The sequence below is a fragment of the Rhamphochromis longiceps genome, linkage group LG5 (assembly GCF_057381845.1).
Source record: "Rhamphochromis longiceps isolate RC_006_pf linkage group LG5, R_longiceps_female_GT1.1, whole genome shotgun sequence".
Taxonomy (NCBI): domain Eukaryota; kingdom Metazoa; phylum Chordata; class Actinopteri; order Cichliformes; family Cichlidae; genus Rhamphochromis; species Rhamphochromis longiceps.
The window spans coordinates 8,143,106-8,161,672 of record NC_140561.1 but is presented as its reverse complement, the minus strand read 5'-3'; the positions used below and the strand labels follow the sequence as shown (position 1 = coordinate 8,161,672).

At 40.6% G+C, this 18,567-nt stretch overlaps 1 protein-coding gene across 1 annotated transcript; it reads right to left on the bottom strand.

Annotated features, from left to right (window-relative positions):
- Window positions 1-500: 500 nt before the first annotated feature.
- On the bottom strand, window positions 501-12,994 carry txnrd3 (thioredoxin reductase 3). The gene is made up of 16 exons (XM_085405614.1): window positions 12,639-12,994; window positions 11,989-12,049; window positions 10,903-11,012; window positions 10,157-10,264; window positions 9,653-9,725; window positions 9,432-9,551; window positions 9,143-9,285; window positions 8,675-8,790; window positions 7,601-7,826; window positions 7,287-7,379; window positions 6,805-6,881; window positions 3,743-3,899; window positions 3,296-3,403; window positions 2,947-3,042; window positions 2,700-2,834; window positions 501-1,480 (listed from the first exon to the last, which is right to left on the bottom strand). The coding sequence occupies exons 1-16, from the start codon at window positions 12,753-12,755 to the stop codon at window positions 1,412-1,414; spliced, it is 1,809 nt and encodes a 602-aa protein (XP_085261740.1). The 5' UTR covers window positions 12,756-12,994; the 3' UTR covers window positions 501-1,411.
- Between the last annotated feature and the right edge of the window lie 5,573 nt (window positions 12,995-18,567).

Genomic DNA, 18,567 nt, shown 5'->3' with positions numbered 1-18,567 from the left:
GATAGCAAAAGCTGCAATGGTCTAACGGCTGTAAAGTCTGTTAACTTATGGATACTTCTTAAAATCAAAATTGTGTTCTCTCTTTTTTGAGCAGAAGGAAAAAAGATGTTTGCTGATGGTACTGCCAGGCTAACATGCTTTTTTTTTTTTTTTTTTAAATAATGACAAATTAAAAAGTGTGGTGTGCTACTGATCTAAAAGCAAAGTTTAACTACAATGCAAGAGATTTAAAGTCCCATTTTAACCAGTTCACACCATGTACACCAGTGTATTGCCAGTGTTGTGAATATCAGTCCAGTTAAATCCTATGACATTTACTAAGCAGCATATCCTTCAGCAGAAACACTATCAAGCACCGTATGACTAAGTAACTCGTACCTTTGGTTTTTTTTTTACATTTATTACTCTTGAACTAAATGGAAATCTGTGAGCAGGCTCTGTGAGAATCCTGAAATCATTTCACACAAACTGGGTCACACAAGTCAAAGACAGATGAAACCTGAAGATAGACATGCCTTTATTTAACACTGAGTAGTCTCTACAAGTTCCACACAAACAAACAAGCCATTTATACAGATGAAATGTCAACAGCAACGGGAGCGCCGTCTTCCAAACGACGCACGAGACAGCACAATGCAACAAGCAGTCATTAAATTACAAACTGAGCAAAAACACGACCAGAGCAATCCAGGTGGAAACTTGCCATTCGCTTATTTGAAACTGTCTCCAGGCTCTTGATGCATCACAGGTTTCTCTTGAAAACTCTGGTGCTTCCACAAAGCAAAGATAAATATTGACAAAGACATGTATATTCATATAAGTCAACTTATAAACCTGTACGAAGGATGTATGGAATGATGAAGGCATGGTGCTAACCTATGTACGCACCAGAATTGTGCATCCTTTCAAACGCTGGTAATGAGCCAATTTATAATAGATGAATCTGGGGGGTGGGGGGGTTGGACGAAGGGTTCGGGCCACCATCAGGTGCTTCTACAGAGGGACATCGATCCTTGCCCACCTAATTATTTGAGGTTACGGGTAAGGACGTCAAAAACAGCCCAAACACACACTCGGGAATGGTGTGTGTTTGGGCTTCTCCGAGAGTGACACGCTGGTGGGGCCCAATAGAAACATTAGCAGAGTAACCCCGCTGTTCAGCAGGCAGCTTTCACATCAGACTCCTTCAGCCAGAGCAGAAGACACGCAGATCTTCAGCCCTGACCATCTCCATTTACCTCGTAGCTCCCAGTCACACCGAGAGTTTTACGTTCAGGTGCTCCTGAGAAATAAATGCCCTGTAAAGGGAGGGGCTAGAGGTGAGGCTGAAGTTAAAGGTTGACTGGGAGTCAAGAGGAAAATGTTTAGTAGGGGAGTCTAATGTGAGAGCAGCCTGCTAAACATGCAGGGTTTAACCTCAGCAACCGGACTGTGTGATGTCTCCACCAGAGCTCCTGGTCACCTCCAGAGTGGTAAAGACCTAGAAGGTAAAGAGGACACAGGAACATAATTAACATCTTTAATGCCACAGGCATGTTCTCATTGGCTGAAAAGAAATTGTTCTTAGTTCCGTTTGTTTAGTCATCTACAGCCAAACATGAAACTTCACACCAGGCTGTCACATCAATGCACTGCGTTTGTTTCAGATGAACATATTTGGGCTAAACCGTCAGAAAATAGAAATACGATGTAAACCCATCAAACAAGAGGATCCTCAGCAGCCTAATGCACTGTCATTAGCACCAGCACGATTAACATAATGAATAATCATGTCCCCTAATTACACCAATTATTCCCAAGCATGCATCACCACACACACACACACACACAATATTCAAACAATTCAGACACTGATTGTTTAAGTTCTACACACGATGAATATCCTGTTCCAGCCCAAGATAAAAGTGTGAGACCACTAAAGAGACAGCAAGCACTTTAAACAAGCCGTCTATGGCTGCTCTTTGGACCTGGTGTCTTATCCTGGCCGTCTGATAGGACAACTGCAGACATACACAGCTTTCTTTCTGCCTTCAGCATATTTGCTGTGCAGTTTGTGTGCTAAAGGCAGCTCCAGTGTCATTTCCTGTTCTTACTGGCTTGATGAAAGTACTATTGCAACATGCTGTGGAAATTAACAGTTATTAGCTGTCATACTGGACCTGGAGTGGTTTGACACTGAACTGTGCGGTCTGCCTCAATGAAAAACTGATTCATTTTACCGTCATTAAAACTTTGTTGAAATTATAGAGAACAGAAGGAACTGAAAACACTATGAAACGTTCATGACTCAAAACCGTGGAAAATAACTAAATAAAACAAAAAGGGGGAGAGGGCGGGAGACAGAGAGAGAGACAGGAGAAGAGAAAAAAAAAAAAAAACCCCACACCATTGACCTTTAGGTCAAGGTCACTGAGATTTAAACTTCAAGATTTTTAGTAGATATACTTGTGGTATCAATTTAAAAATCCTGTGTCGCCTTGTTCTCATATTCAGTTTGGTGTCCATGCCACCTGCCAACCCGGCAGGGTGGCGATAACTTTTACAGATGGCCCGGTTTGGACCGATTCTCGGATGCTGGCTACGTGTCTCCCCCCCCAAAAAAACAAACCCCATCCTAAATACATAAACGCAGGATCTAAGGCAGTCCACTAATACAGGAAGATACCCAAGTAAATAAAGTGGCAGCATTGTCTTTTTACCTCAGCACAGGTTGGGTGGATGCCAATGGTGGTGTCCAACTGTTCTTTGGTGACGCCACACTTCATGGCTGCACCGAAGCCCTGCGTCACCTCTCCTGCATTTGGTCCTAGGTAGTGGAAACCTATGACTCGATCCTGCAGTGTGGCATTAAAAAACAAAAACAAAAAACAAATCAGGAGCTCAGGCTGGTGGCTGCCACAGATTCAGGCACATTTGTCGGTTGCATTTTAGTTGCTCTGATCTTACGTTGTCTAGTTTGTTGCAGATGATCTTGGCGTAGCATTTGTTGTTGTCCCTGCCGGGCACGGTGAACTCCAGAGGCCAAAAGAGACTGTGATACACCTGAACATGAGACCAGAAACACATGAATGTAAAAGCTTCAAAACAAACGCAGTTCTGCGGTCCAACGTCAGCTCGCATTCACAGATGTACTGAAGAGTTTGTATGCCTGGAATAAAACACTAAACGCATGCATTTGCTTGATGGCAACCTGTGACAACCAAGTAAGTTAGAGACAGTTTCATTCAATGTGAAAGCAGCGACCAGAGCGCACAGTCAGCCGAGCCTCGTCTGTCATCAACAATTCAGCTGTTACCTCGAGGTTTTCCTCGCCGTAAAGCTCGATGGCTTTCTCCTCTGGCAGACCGCAGGAACCATACTCAAGCGGGGTGAAGACTGTGGTGGGAACATTGATGTAGTCACACTGCAAAAAACAGCATTTGGTTAGTGATTAACAAAATCTTGTTATGGAACACCAGATTCATCATCTGGAGCACAAAACACTCTGACCTTCTTTATGTCCTTCCCTTTCAATGGCTTACTTCAGATTTTAACACTATACCTCTTTAAAATAAGATTAGTCTTAATGGCACCTTAACATTCAGTTTCCATCCTACGAAACAGGTCTTTATGCACCTTAAATAGGTACTAAGAGACTGTTCAGACACTTTATGTCTGGTAGTATTGAGTTGGTTGTAGTTTAATGGACAAATAGATTTTAGAATGACAGTCAGAAATCATGACACAGTCACGTTGTACTTACTTTGACCGTTGATCCTCCGTAGAGGCGTCGGGCCAGCAGCTTGCCAGCCTGGATGGCTACAGGTGTCAGCTCCCACTTGCCTTCCAGAATGTCGCCAATAGCATGGATGTGGGGCACGTTGGTCTGCTCTTCATCATTCACAGGAATCTTTCCATTCCTGCAGGATGGGATCATCGAGCATACATTTAAGACTTTTATCCCGTTTTGTGACTTCAAATTAAATATCCGAGTGTTGAAGTTCAAAGTTAAGTGGGTGTAACAATAATAGAAAGTTACAATTTTAACTGTGAATAACAGATATTTTCTTTATAATAAATCTTTACAATAAGCCTGACATTGTGTAGATGACTGGGGACCGTTATAGAAAGCACCAAAAAGAGTTATACACTCAGCAAAAAGCCTGCAGGAAACAAGGTTAAAGAGCACCACACAGATAAACGTTTGTGTGTCAGTGACAAAGCAGAAATGGATAACTGGCTATGTGGTCATTCATACTTAGCAAAAAGGAGAAGCACACTTGTAGTAGTATCCAAATCACTGGCAGTAGCCAGTGATTTGGATCTGCGCTGCGCAGGAGCAGAACAGCCACAGGCCCCTGAGCACAGAAGCCCTCTGGCTAACGCTGGGCTTCAACTAAAAATTGCTATGGTCATGAGACTCAGAACACTCTTTAAAGCTGGACTCATGCCGTCTTAATCCCTACAGGTAGGGCTGCTCAATTAATTGAATTTTAATCACGATTACGATCTGGGCTTTCAACGATCATTAAAAATGACTGAGCCGATTATTAGCCCCTCCCTCATGCTTTACTCTCGCGCTGCTCCGTGTGGCAAATCAAGCGCACTGCTCTGCATTTCGAATACTTAAGAGGACCCGAAGGAAGCTCGGAAAGCTAAGCAGAAGTTATTTGGAGAGGAGAGTGACTGCCGTTGGTTGAAAAGAGAGGTAAAAAAAAAAAAAAACCTTCAGTGGTGTGGAAACATTATGGGTTCGCGGAGTCAGACGTGGATCAAGTAGACACAGTGTGTAAACTTTGCTATGGTGTCGTAGCTGCACCACAGAGCAACACTGCAAAGTTTACATTTTTCATTTATTTCTTATATTGCAAACATTTGCACTGTTATCAGTATTTGCACACCATTTTATATTATTTTTTAAAGTCATTATTCAATACATTGTTATTGTTAACCCTTTAAAGCCGGTCAGAGCAGCATGCTCGTTTTGTGTAACTATTTTTAAATCCCTGTAGAACCTGAACCGCTAAGCTAGCACAATAAATTTTTCTCCATATGAAACCAGAGGAGTTGTACTTACATCTTATGCCATCAGCTTGTCCTCGGTCACGGTTTCCTTCCACATATAGCTTTGCAAAAATTGCATAAAAAGCGCTTGCAGGAACAAAAACATAATATTCCAGAAACACGCTTTGCCGATCCGATCAGCTGTTCATAACACTTCCCACATTGAAAAAGACATCAACGGGAACTATCGCAAGTGACGTCATTTTCGCGGAAAATGTAGTTTTTTACTTGTAGGCCTTAGAACTTGAATTGCACTGCTGGAAATAGCTTATTTTGATGCACATGCACATTCTTTGCAAATTTGCATCATAGGATTGTTTTTTTTGTTTTTCCTGCAGTGTATATAAAAATTGCTGTATCTCCAAAAATAAAACTATGAAGACACTCAAAATAAATTTCCTGTGGTGGGAAACTATTTTTTGCAACTTTTTTGTATTTAAAGTTTTGAGGGATAAACCTCTTAAATTTCTCCAAGTAGAAATATATGTAAACAAAACAAAAACGATTTTCAATTTTTTTGTAGTTTATTGCACTTTTTTGCAATTAATGTAGTTACTATGGACTTAATACATACACATTATTAAAATATGGGCTATAACAGTTGTATTGATGTATAGCAACTTGAAATGCTCCCACAAATGGCACTACAGCATGTAAAAAAAAAAAAATATATATAAGCTCTGGCGGACTTGGTTCTATGGTAGATCTTAAAGGGTTAAATAAATATCGTCAAATAATCGTGATCTCAATTTCAGTGAAAATAATCGTGATTATCATTTTTGCCATAATCGAGCAGCCCTACCTTCAGGCCTCACAACACAGGCTCAGCCATTCAGTTATTCACACAAGAGTGGAAAGAAAGCCTTATAGAAAACACTGCATTTCTATGCTGGTATCAACAGCATCAATAATGACCTGCAGGAGGTGTCAGTCTGTAAGAATGTTTTTCCAAACCTAATTTTATACTTTTACTCTTTCAAAAACAAACAAACAAGCGAACTCAGAACAGAAAGCCTTTTTTTAATATAGATACTTCCTTTGTTCTGTCACTTAATACCAATGTGATTTACAGCAGTGTTCTCATCTTACCCACAAGCCACCCCTCACCTCCCCACCAAATTCCCCCAACACTCACACCAGGCAGAGAGCCCTGAGCAGCAAGAACTGCTGAATCACTGTGACTGTACTGCGAGTATTAAAGGGACAGGGGAACACACGTACAAGCACTCTGAGAGCAAATCAAGCCAGCTCACCCTGGGCGGTGTTTACTTTTAATTGTATTTTCTGTATATTCACTGTGTTTTCTCTGGTCTTCAAGAAGTTTGCAGTGGACTAAAATATTATACTACAGTATATTTCTATCTCATTCCAAGAAACACATTTTGGGGCCAATTGGACAGAAAGACAGATGTGAAATGTAAATGTGAGGTCAAAGGTCAAGTCTCACATGATATTTGGATGCAGACTTTAAAAATAGTTTTAAAGATGACATTTTATGAAAGTTTGATCTCATTTGACCTTGAAGGAGAGGCCAGAGGTCAAATGTGACAGGCTAATACCATATAAAGATTTTAAAATTTCCATGTGTTGGCAATACACACCAGATTGTCACAATCATAGTTTCTCAGACCACGACCCCACTCTACATGCCTACAGAAGCCACAAAAAAGTTTGACCTATCAAGTTTAATGATGATTTAATGACACGTGCAAATACACCCGAAACATGGCCTCCTCGGCAGTAACAACATACTGAACTTACTTTGGGTTGACTTTGACTCCTGCCTTATCCAGGCCGAGCTTGTCTGTGCATGCGTCTCGGCCCACTGCGATCAACACCTGAAGAACAAAAACCCCAGCTTGTTAGCTTTAATGCAGTGTGATATTAATCCTTTGTCATTGCCAATTGTTCCAGAGACATGGCATCTTCTCAACACTAACATGACAGCTGATGATTACATGGCAGTATCTCAACATATCACAGATTATGTAAAATCATCATATCTTTGGTTTAGTTAAACTGTAAAAATGGGGGTTTAAAAAAAAAAGAAAAAGAGAGAAAAGTACCCTAAACACTACGGAGCACGATTAATATTAAAGTGACCACAGAATAGTGATTATTGCAACACTAAATGTAGTTTCTTTCACAGAAATAAGCTGTGAGAGAAACCGTTTACTCTTTTGGCGGAAATACATGACGACGGAGCAGAGAGAGGGGTGAAGGAAAACCGAAGCGATACATACAGTGTTGTACTCTCCCTCGATGATCTCGTCGGTTTCTGTGGACTTGGCGGTCACCTTCAGCCTGCCAGGAGTTCCTGCTTCAAGCTCCTCTATCTGACACATAATTTAAGAGAAAAGGCTTAAAACATCATTCATCTATATGCTGATCAGAGTCTGACCACCTCCTGCGTTCACTATAAATCAAAGGCTTTTAATGTTGACCTATTAAGCACATGACCTGACAACATTAAAGATTACAGCTATTACCATTGCATGTAGGCATACTCCGAGATCAATAAGCTAAATCACAAACAGCAGGTTGTGTTCACGCTCACCTTTGTGGGTACATATTTACGGAGGAACTTGACACCGTGCCCCTCCATGTGTTCACCAGCGCGGTTGGCCATGTCCTGGTCGAAGCCCCTCAGCAGGATGGACCGTACCATGACGGTGACGTCGAGCCCGAGGCCGGCCAGAAAGCCGCCACACTCCAAAGCCACATAGGACGCTCCGATCACCAGAGTTTTCCCCGGGCAGTAAGGCAATGAGAAGAGGTCATCACTGTGAAAACAAAACAAACAAACAAAAACAAGGTGAGGTTAAAGCAGGTTTTTGTGCAGCTAGTTTTGCATACAAAGAATTTAGCAGGTGTGACACTTGCTTCTGCTGATCTAGACCTTCAGGATATTTTTTCTTTTTACCTCACAGGGTGTGGAGAGATGCTGTCTAATACTTATTTAAAGCCTTGAGCCACACTGTGGATTATTTAATAGAACAAGGTTCATGATGTTGCTCAGTGCTGCCCTGCACTCTGCTCCTACAAGCTGGTCACTCAAAATTTTAAATTCATTTCTTTTTTTCAAAGATTTTCAAATAATTAAATATTTCATGTCACAACAAATAAATCCAACCATATCCCGTATTACTGCTTATCCTGTTTTCAGGTGTGAGCTATAGGATGTGTAGCTTAATTTCAGTAGCTGACAACAAAAGTACCAAATCTGGCTGACTGTCCAACAACAGCTGTGAGATCCGAAGAGAATCCCCGAATAAACCCTACCAAGCCCAGGCTTGTTTCTTACATTGTTCAGACAGCTCTGGTTTAAGACCTTGTGGAATAAATGAGCCTCTCTGCCAAGACAGGAGCATAATCGTCAAAGACACCTGAGGATAATCTCACGTCAGCATTCACAGAGCAGGCAGACAGACGGCTGCTCTGAGGCACAACAACCTGCTGGATCACTAAAGGGCAGGTTTGTTTTCAGAGATCACACCTTAAGGAAGTGACACTTATTTCAGCCATGAACCCATCCACTGGTCTAAAAAGGAGCTCTGGGTGGAGCTTCAGTCACTCACACACATTATAACATAAATTGTCAGATTCTGTGTACTCTGCACGGTGCTGTCACCTGGTGATGCAATACTCCTTGTCTCCGGGAATGCCCAGGTAACGTGGCCTCTCACCCGTAGCCAAAACAAACTTGGCTCCTGTGTAGAACGTCTCCTTCCCTCGTTTGTTTGTAGCCTGTCAGGAAACACAAACAGATATTTTGACACACATGCAACATAACAGGAAGCTTTTTCAATATAGTGGATGTTTCTGAAACATCTGCTTTTTGTGCAACTAGTGAGGTGATTGCAACGACAGCAACAACTTCTAAACACCGATAAGTATTTTTGAAAAGCCTGTTTAGGACACAAAAATAACAGTTAATTCAACAGGATCATTTCAAAGCTGACAGCTTATACAGATTAGTAACAGGTTGCGAGATGGTAACATGAGCAAGCAGAGAACGAAGACTTTATTAAGTTATGAAACGACTAAACCTCTGCATGACTTTATTGAAGATTCATTTTCATTGAAAGCAGTCGGTTACCTTGATTTTGTGTGGTTCCACAAACTCTGCATAGGCATTGACATAGTTGACATTCTTGTCCCTCAGTGATACCCTGTAGCCCCAGTTCAGGGAGCCAATGTAGTTGTTAACAGCAGTCTTCATCGTGTCCCAGTTGTGTTTCACTGAAGACAGAAACAGACACTCATCAGTAGAAGCAGTTGAAAGACTACGGGGTGCCTCCTAAATGGGCTCGCCTCCGATTTACCACGGCAAGCTGGTGTGATGTCACCCCTGCGTGACCTCCTGGGTCGGTCCCCTGAGCCCTCACCTGTCTCATCAAACTCCCAGCCGAACTTGCGCGCGTCCTGCATGGCCGTGGACAGCAAGGCCGTCTGGTGCATCAGCTTCTTGGGAATGCAGCCTACGTTCACACACGTTCCTCCAAGACCTGATCGTCACAGCCAGAGCACAGCAAAACTGTCGTTTAGCAGCCACTACAGATCCAGACAAACCCTGCGTCAAAAGTCTTACTAAAAGGAAGTATCATACCCCAAGTGGTTCCTTTTGGTGTGGGCACAACGTAGTCCAACACCATGACCTTCTTCCCCAGTGCAGCAGCTTCCTGTTGTTAAAAGATTATATCTTACTGCTGTGTTGCACAGTTTTATGGAGCAAACAGAAGTGGTGTAAGTGAATTACATCATCAGCAATAGTTTCACACTAGTTCTGAGAAATCACCAACCACCACAGATCAAGAACCACCTTGCACTATATTTCATTATGATAACACATTTTAGCCTTTCACAGGTTTCTGTTTTCCTGTCATTTACACTAGTACTCTAGTTTCTGTCCTGTGCCCTGTTTATCATACAAGTGTGTGAAAATCTCACTAACAATCCTCCCAAAGACAAAAGCCTGCAAATGTCTGAAATTCTGCCAGTGACCAAAGTTACAGCTGCACCCCCACACAAGTACAAAAGCACGGCTGTCTGTGGGATCCCCAGTTCACACAAAGCAGTCAAATCAGAGCTAAATACTGAATTCTGACATCACCTTCGAGCAGGCCAAGCCTCCAGAGCCGCCTCCGATGACGATCAGGTCGTAGTCGTAGTCTTCATTATCGCCGTTAAGCAGCTGCTGCAGGCTGCCGTCTTTATGGGCCTGACACAAACAGCAACACAACGTTTGTTACTGTAGCACTTAGCAATGCTAATCATTTCAAACAAAAACAAACAAACAAAGGGTACACTGAGCTTTTTCATACTAGGTGTTGCTATTAACAGATATCCCAGTCCAAGTCAGATATTAGCACTGCCACCCATTATCTGACGTGGATTCGTATCAGCAGTGTGTTAAGCGAGAGGTAAATTTTGCCATTCAAGTCTCCAGGGGATGCTACCGGTCGGGATAATATTATTATTTACAAGTAACTAGGTCTACAAAGATTAGCTGCAGCCATTTTACTGAATGTTTCTGAATATTTTCATTAAAGATTTTAAACAGTGGTGTTTTTTTTCTATTTCTTTTTCCTGCAGCTGTATGAAGTGTATGAGACGACATAGCCCACCCTGTTCATGCACCCCTGATGGAATAATCACCATAAACCTTTTTCTTTTTTACATTTTCAATGAGTTTCTCACAGCTTGGCTTAGTGGCATCATACACTGACAACCACATGGTTTGTTTTCACCTCTTTCCAGTTGTGACAAAAACAACCAACCCATTTCTGTTATGAGAAGAGGCAAGTTACAAGAAAAAACAAGTTACATCTGAGCTGCAAGACGACTTTCATTGCTTACCTGTAATGTTTTGTCACAGCCACCGATGTGCTTCTTGTTGATGAAAACGTTAGGAACCGTTTTCTGTCCGGTCATCTCAAGCAGCATCTCCTGGTAGCTTGTCCCATTATCTGAAGGGGGGGGCAAGTTTTTCACATGCTGAAACTTAGCCATGCATTGTGCATTTATACCATCTTTGATGTGCAAATGAAATACAAATAACAAAAGGGAAGGGTAACCCTGGAATGTGTACTGCTGTAATAAACACTTTCCTTAGCTGATCCTGTGCTGACTTTTACTGCACGTTATGATCAATTATAGCCTCTGGTAATTAAGTTTGTTAGGTTTTCCACTGACTAACGTTTAACATCCACCACGTGCAACCCACCTCTAGCATTAAACCTTGGTAATTAACTCAGCAAGACAGGAGCAGTGAGGTACGAGTGCACTGAGATAATGGCACAGGGCCATCTTCGGTGAATGACTCAGCACATTTTGTGCTTTTGCAAAGACAGCCCAGACCGTGAACCAGTATAGGACAACGTTTCCGATATGTGAACAGAAAACCGAATTAACTACTGTAAAAATTTTATATTAAATTAGGGGCTTTGAAACTGACAGCACAAAGCAAAATGTACATTAAACAGGAAGAGGCTTTCAACAGACAAACTAGAAACATGGGCCTTAAACAAGCAGCTGGACTGTCATGAGTGAATTATTAAAAACCTACACTAAAATGTTAGCATAGCTAATAAAGCAAACAATAAACATGTATTGCTTTAGTTATACCAGGTCACAGACAAAGATGGTCACTCCCCTGTTTATACCTGCCTCTTTGTAACTTATTTGCTGTAAGAAGTGAAACATTTGTTTTGCTCAAAGTAATCTGCAGTTTTAAGCCTTTAAATGGAAAACTTGATACAACACTATAGCTAACTATAAAGCACTTACTTTACAATACTCCCAGCTGTTTTTTATATAGTCATTCGCGATCTGAATAATACACATAAAGCTACTTATGGGCAGCCACGGAGTGTAACAGCTGCTGACAAACACATTAAATATCCCTCACAGCGGCTATCAGTTACCTCACAATGCTCGTCTTACCCATAAGATCCAGCTCCACCACATTGCACTCGACTTGCAGTTCTTTGAACAAGTCTTTCACCTGAAAACACAAATAAGGTAAAAGATTAATCCTACATCAAACGCACACAAACTTGTCCACACGTTAGAACATTTCATGCTAACAAATATGTCATCTTGTAACTGTCAGGTAAGCCTTTGTGTCCAGGTTATGGCGGCAGAAGGCAGCATTTTAAAAATGGGAGAAAAGTATGAGTTTTAAATGAATTAGCGCAGCTTTTAAATACAGTGCGTTCAGAATTTACAGCACATTGTAGCGAATCACTAGCAGAGTTAACTAAGAACAATACGATATGTAAAGCTGACTTTTCAAGGAGCTCGTTCAGAGGCGGCTAAAGCGTCCCAGGCTTAAATATATAACACTGGATATTTATCTTCTGCCATTGTTGACCTAACGTAAATTACATTAAAGGCTATGCTGTTCGGTTTTGTTTTTGTCATTTAGCGAGCTTATGCGTAATAGTAAAGTTCTAGCCACCAAAGTTGATGACTGTACTAACGCAGCAAGGCCAAACCAGCAATTAGACCAAGCCCGTGTACTTCGCGGGAGAAGGTGGAAGTTTCTGACCGGCGCGGAGCCTCTACCGCCTACGACAAACTAAACGCCTTACCTTTACACAAAATGGGCAGTAGCTTTTGCTGAACACAATCACTTGATTGGAGTCGATAAGCGCTTGTATCTGAGATTTGAGTTCCTTCTTCCCACTGTCATTTTCGACGGGAGGCATTTTCGGATATTTCCGTCTGCCTGAGCAGGGCAAGCTTAGGTAGACGGCTGGCTACGGCTGGTGAAAAAAAACCGAACAAACCGCCTCTCTCTGTACAAACTCGAGAACAGATCTAAATCTCTTGAGTCTGTTTCCCAGAGAAAGTACTTCTAAAAAATATACTCGAGCCGCGGGTCTATCCCGGATCTACTCCCTTTGCTGTCAGCAGCTAGTCTACCAACCGCGCCAAACGTCTTTTACTATTTCTTGTCTCGTTACGGTGGGTGCGCTCGATCTGAGTCACCGCGCTCACCGTGAGCTCCCTTGGTAATCACTACGGGCAGGAAGAACCCCTCCCGCTCGGGAAACCTCGTGCTATAAAACGCATCTAACTATAAACGTCACAGGGTCGGCTAATTACCTGCCGTAAAGTACAAGAACTGTTATGCAATCAAAATATTCCGCTTAAAATAAAGTATTTTAGAATTAAACGCGCATCTACGTAAAAAATAAGTAGCAACTGTCAGTTAAGGGGACGCTAACACAAGTTGGGGGCCTACAGGCGTCTCCGGAAGACAGCTAATCCTAATTCAAGACAGGAGTGAATTGAAGAGGAGCTGTACAGGAATGTACTGATGTATTGTTGACGTTTGACAGCAACAGAAAGCTAAGTTGACAACCGTGTGAGCCCCTAGCCCCTGAGTATTTCAGCAGTATTGTGAATATTACTTGTCTAATTGTGGGTCCTGTAACGCTGGTGTCTACCGCCATCTGCTGGTAAGTGTGTCACAGGTACATTTTCGCCGTAATAATTTTCCAGGTTCTTCCTTCTTAAACGGGCTATTCCTTCCTTTTGTCACAACTTCCTATGGCAAACTCCAGATGTCCACTCTGTAGCACAATTTCTGTTAAAAGTTCAGTAACCCTAATAATAAAACGTCATGTCTTAAATACACTTTAATTTAAAATAATAAAAACTACGTAAACCAATATTAATACAAATGTTTTTCTCTCGATTTTTTTGGTTTCTGAAGAAAGAACATAGACAAGATGATAGATTGATAAAGACATGCATAAACCAATATTTCAATTTTGTATTATTCATATATGGTATTCACCAAACCATAACAACAGTCGGCTCAGGGTGTTTTATACTGTAAGGTTAAGATCCTACAATAGTATAGAAGCAACATAGAAAACCTCAACAATCAAATGGCCCTCTATGAGCAAGCACTTGGTGACAGTGGGAAGGAAAAAATCATTTTAACAGGAAGAAACCTCAATTAGAAACAGACTCAGGGAGGGGTGGGCATCTGCTGTGATTGGTTGGGAGTGATGAGAGGAAGACAGGAAAGAAGACACACTGTATAAGAGAACCAGAGATTGATAATAGCAGCAGGCCAAGACTATTGCAGCATAACTAAGGGAGGATTCGGTGTCACCTGATCCACCCCTAACTATATGCTTTAGCAAAAAGGAAAGTGTTAAGCCTAATCTTAAAAGTAGAGAGACTATCTAACTCATAAAGGCAAAATGGGAGCCTGGAAGCTGAAGCCTCTGCCTGTGAATTCACTTTCAAATAAGCCCATTGTGTCATTTTTGTTTAACATTCACAATAAAAGTCATAAGCTGGTCAAAAATGACTTCATGTTATTTTTTATAGGGGGTGGCTGCAGATCAGCCACTAATCAGAAGGTCAGTGGTTCGATCCCAGGCTGCCTCCTGGCTGCATGGCAAATATCCTTGGGCAAGATACTAACCCCATGTTTGCTGCTGGTGGTGGTCAGAGGGCCTGGTGGTGCCAGTGTCCTCTGTCAGTGCACCCCAGGGCAGCTGTGGCTACAACATAGCTTGCCATCACCTGTGTGTGAATGACTGAATGTAGTGTAAAGCGCTTTGGGGTCCTTAGGGACTAAGTAAAGTGCTATACAAATGCAGGCCATTTACCATTTATAGTATAGTGTTACTGGAGGCTAAAGTAATGCCATTTAGACCAAGTATCTAGTTAGAGACCGTATTTATAAGATTTTTAGGACAGAGTACAAGGACCTCAGTTTAATCTAAATTTAGGGGCAGGAAATTAGAGGTCATCCAGGTCCTTATGTCTTTAAGACATTCCTGCTTTTAACTAATTAGTGTGTGTCATTTGGCTTCATGCATAGATAAAGTCGGGTATCATTTGCATAGCAGATGCCTTGCATTGAAGGAATCTTATTTTTTTTTGGTACCGGTAATGGTTTTATTTTGTTGTATTTATGTATTTATAATATTGTCGGACATAAACCAGTCTGTGGCGCAAAAAAGGTTGGAGACTGCTGGTCTAAGGCACAGATGTCAAACTCCAGTCCCCGAGGGCCGGTGTCCTGAAATTTTTACATGTGTCCCTGCCGCAACACCTGAATAAAATTAGTAGGTCATTAGCAAGACTCTATAGAAAGTCAATAGCATACAATCAAGTGTATAGAGTCTTGCTAATGACCTACTAATTTTATTCAGGTGTGTTGCGGCAGGGACATAAAGAAAAGTTTCAGGACACCGGCCCTCGGGGACTGGAGTTTGACACCTGTGGTCTAAGGGAGGCATGTATTATGTAAACAGAATTGGACCTAGCGCAGGATAATTTTTCTGTGTGAAGAAAACTCTTCATTTACATGAACAAATCAGAATTTTTTCGATCGATATGAGTCAAACCACTAGAGTGCAGCACCTCAATAATGTGGAAAGCTGCACTGAGGTCTAAAAAGAGAAGCACATAGATGAGTCCACTGTCAGAGGCCATAAGAAGATCACTTATAACCTTCACTAATGCTGTTTCTGTGCTGTGAAGAACTGAAACTTTTTAAATAAACCATTCATCTGCAGATGATCAGTTAGCGGTTTTATACAAATTAGGGCTACATTAAGAAAAAATATACATATTATTGATCATTTTGAGAAAAAAGTCAAAAAAGTGTGGAGGTTACAGTTGCTTCAAGCCAAAACTGTCTGCTATACAATCTACAGAATGGTTTGTGTAGATGAGTTACTGAAACAATTTGATCAGTTGTCTTGTGACACAGCATACATCCTCTTTAGTGTATGAGGGTGTAACCATCGATATCCTTGCATCTCTCCACTGTCAGACATTTCATTTTGTACAAATCAGCTCTTCCACATCTGATCCGATGCAGCTTTCTGGAGCATCTTTCCAGTCCCCATACTGATTACAACACTATGTTTATGTGGTAAAAGAGAAATCATTTCCTTGTAACTAAAACTATTCTGAAATACAATCTTACTAATTCATCTATAGAAGGCATTTTTAGAGGGTACAGCAACCACACCAGTTTGCTTTGAAATAAGTATAATCTCCACATTTTTCTCAAAATGATCAATAATATATTTATTTCTCTTAATTTGGCCCTAATAGTCCACAGTAGTTTTACAACTACTCTTTCAAGAATTTTTGAGATAAAAGGAAGTTTGGAGATTGGCCTATAGCTGGGATAGTTGGATCAAGTGATGGATTTTTAAGAAATATTTTAAGGCTTATGGTGTTTACCTGTGAGTCACTAACCCAACAACAGATGTTTTTGTTTCTCCAGGACCTGCCAAAATGTCCCCAAAAGGCAGAAACATCCACCCTACAATAACTCTAAACAAACCTTCTGTCCACATGAAGTTAGAAGGAACTTTTAATCACTTAGCAGTGAAATAAATCACCTCCTCACTCTAATGCACACTATAGCTACTTGTCCTCATCTTAACCTAAAACTAACTTTACATGATTGATACATGTTTTTCACTGAGGTCTGTCCCAACAAAATGAATGAGTAATACAAGTACACACACACACCTATAAGTTGCTGCACTGGTATGTGGTTACGACTGTATTTCCCCAGTACGACCACACCTTTGTTAAAGCATGGCAATAAACCATTAACATGTAACATCCAGATACTGGATAGTAGGACGAATGTATAACAAGTTTTGGTGACATTTATTCATACACTATTACATTTATTTTTGTACATGTGAGATATTCATATAATATTAATTAATTAATAATTAGATATGTTAAGTTACAGCTAGATGAAGCTAAAATATTATACAAAGTAACTAAAATGAGCCTATCACCACCCCCATCAAGATAGCAAAATATGGAGCCAGTAAAACTTGATCTACTGCCCACACTTCATGTGTTCACAGAGTTTCCCAGAATTTGTACTTTCTTCATAATCTTCATCACAAACAGAATAAGAAATAAATGAGGACAGCAGGGTTAACAATAGTTCCCAAATAGCTTTAAAGTTCCCTAAAGGTCTAATTAAACAGCCTTCTGTGAATATTAGCTGAATTTAACAATCAGCCATGATTGTCTGACCTTGTTCTGTTATTATGCTGTAGGATGTATCATAACATATTAGTCACAGTGTCAAGAAGGAGATGTGTCAATAGCTTCCTATCAGAAAACGTGTTAGGAAGTCAGAGCAGTTTCCAGGAATCCTTTTTTTTTTAATAGGGAGAGTTGATTGCCTGGAATAACTGTCGTGCAAAGTGTTTAAACAGGCATTGATGTTCTTTGCTGAAATAAAAATACATAGTACTGGATTGGGTTTATTGATTACTTATGTACTATGTTATAATGTAGATATAGAGGATTTATATTTTTAAAAGGTGCAAAATAATAAGCAGTTAAATATAAATCTGACTGAGATGCTTTGCTATAAACTTAAACAGACCGTTCATGCTTGCAAAATCTCAAATGTGGCTGAAACCAGTTCTGCAAAAAAGAGCATTGTGGACAACTAATTGCCAGTTAATGCAAAAACTTGACTGGACTTCAAGACCGTCATTAGGTTTAGGAGGAATTTCTTTTTCCCATAGGATCAGGTAAGTTTGGATAACTTTTTCCCCTTAATAAATAAAATCATTTAAGAACTGTATTTTAACTTGGGTTATCTTTGTCTAATCTTAAAATGTATTTGATAATCTGGAGCATGTAAGTGTGACTAATATGCAAAAAAGGAAGGAGGTGAATATTTTTTTACTGCATTGTATGTAAGCTAATAACAAAGAAGTTTGTGAAAACAGAACAACTTATTCGCATTTAAGTAGAAATGTGAAAACACCAGCTGGATGAAACATGTAATTATGGAAAATATTCAAAGTATTGTCATTTTAAAAAGATTTAAAGTTACAATGTCTAAAATATCACCACTAGATGTCAGCAGATTGCAGCTGAATTCTGTTTTACCACTTCCCAATTCAAGCGTACAATGATGTTTTTATGCTAGCTGTGTGCCCCCTGTGTGGGTGTTGAGCAAAGCAACCAATATGGCAAGTATACCTTAGTCCTAGCTACAGTAGCCACTGTAGAACAAAAAGCTCTGGCAGCCATTCATCTGTAGCGAGTGTAGGCTGTCAGGAAGCTCACGGCATGTGTCAATATGTGTCCGTGTTTGTTTACTCTGGAGGAGGCTGTAAAACTTTGTGAAAGAGTCTGACTGGAGATGGTCCGTGAAGCTTGCTGCTGGGGAGCGCTGCTGTTAGCTGCTGTTAGTGACGCCTTCTTTTAAATGGATATAATCTTGTTGTTTTAAATAACTTTTAAGTAACTGCTGTGCTCATAAGGAAGCAATAAATAATTTTATTAGGTTATTTAAAAACATTGTACATTGATTATGTTGTACAATGTTGACACACTGATTAGGGTGTAATTACATCTTAAAAATACATAGGAGCAGGCGCCAGTTTGTGTAAGCCGCCATGTTGACTCATCATCTTGAATACAGTGGCCAAGATAGACATTGCAGTTCCACCTAATCACATTTTATGTATGAAAAGCTATTCA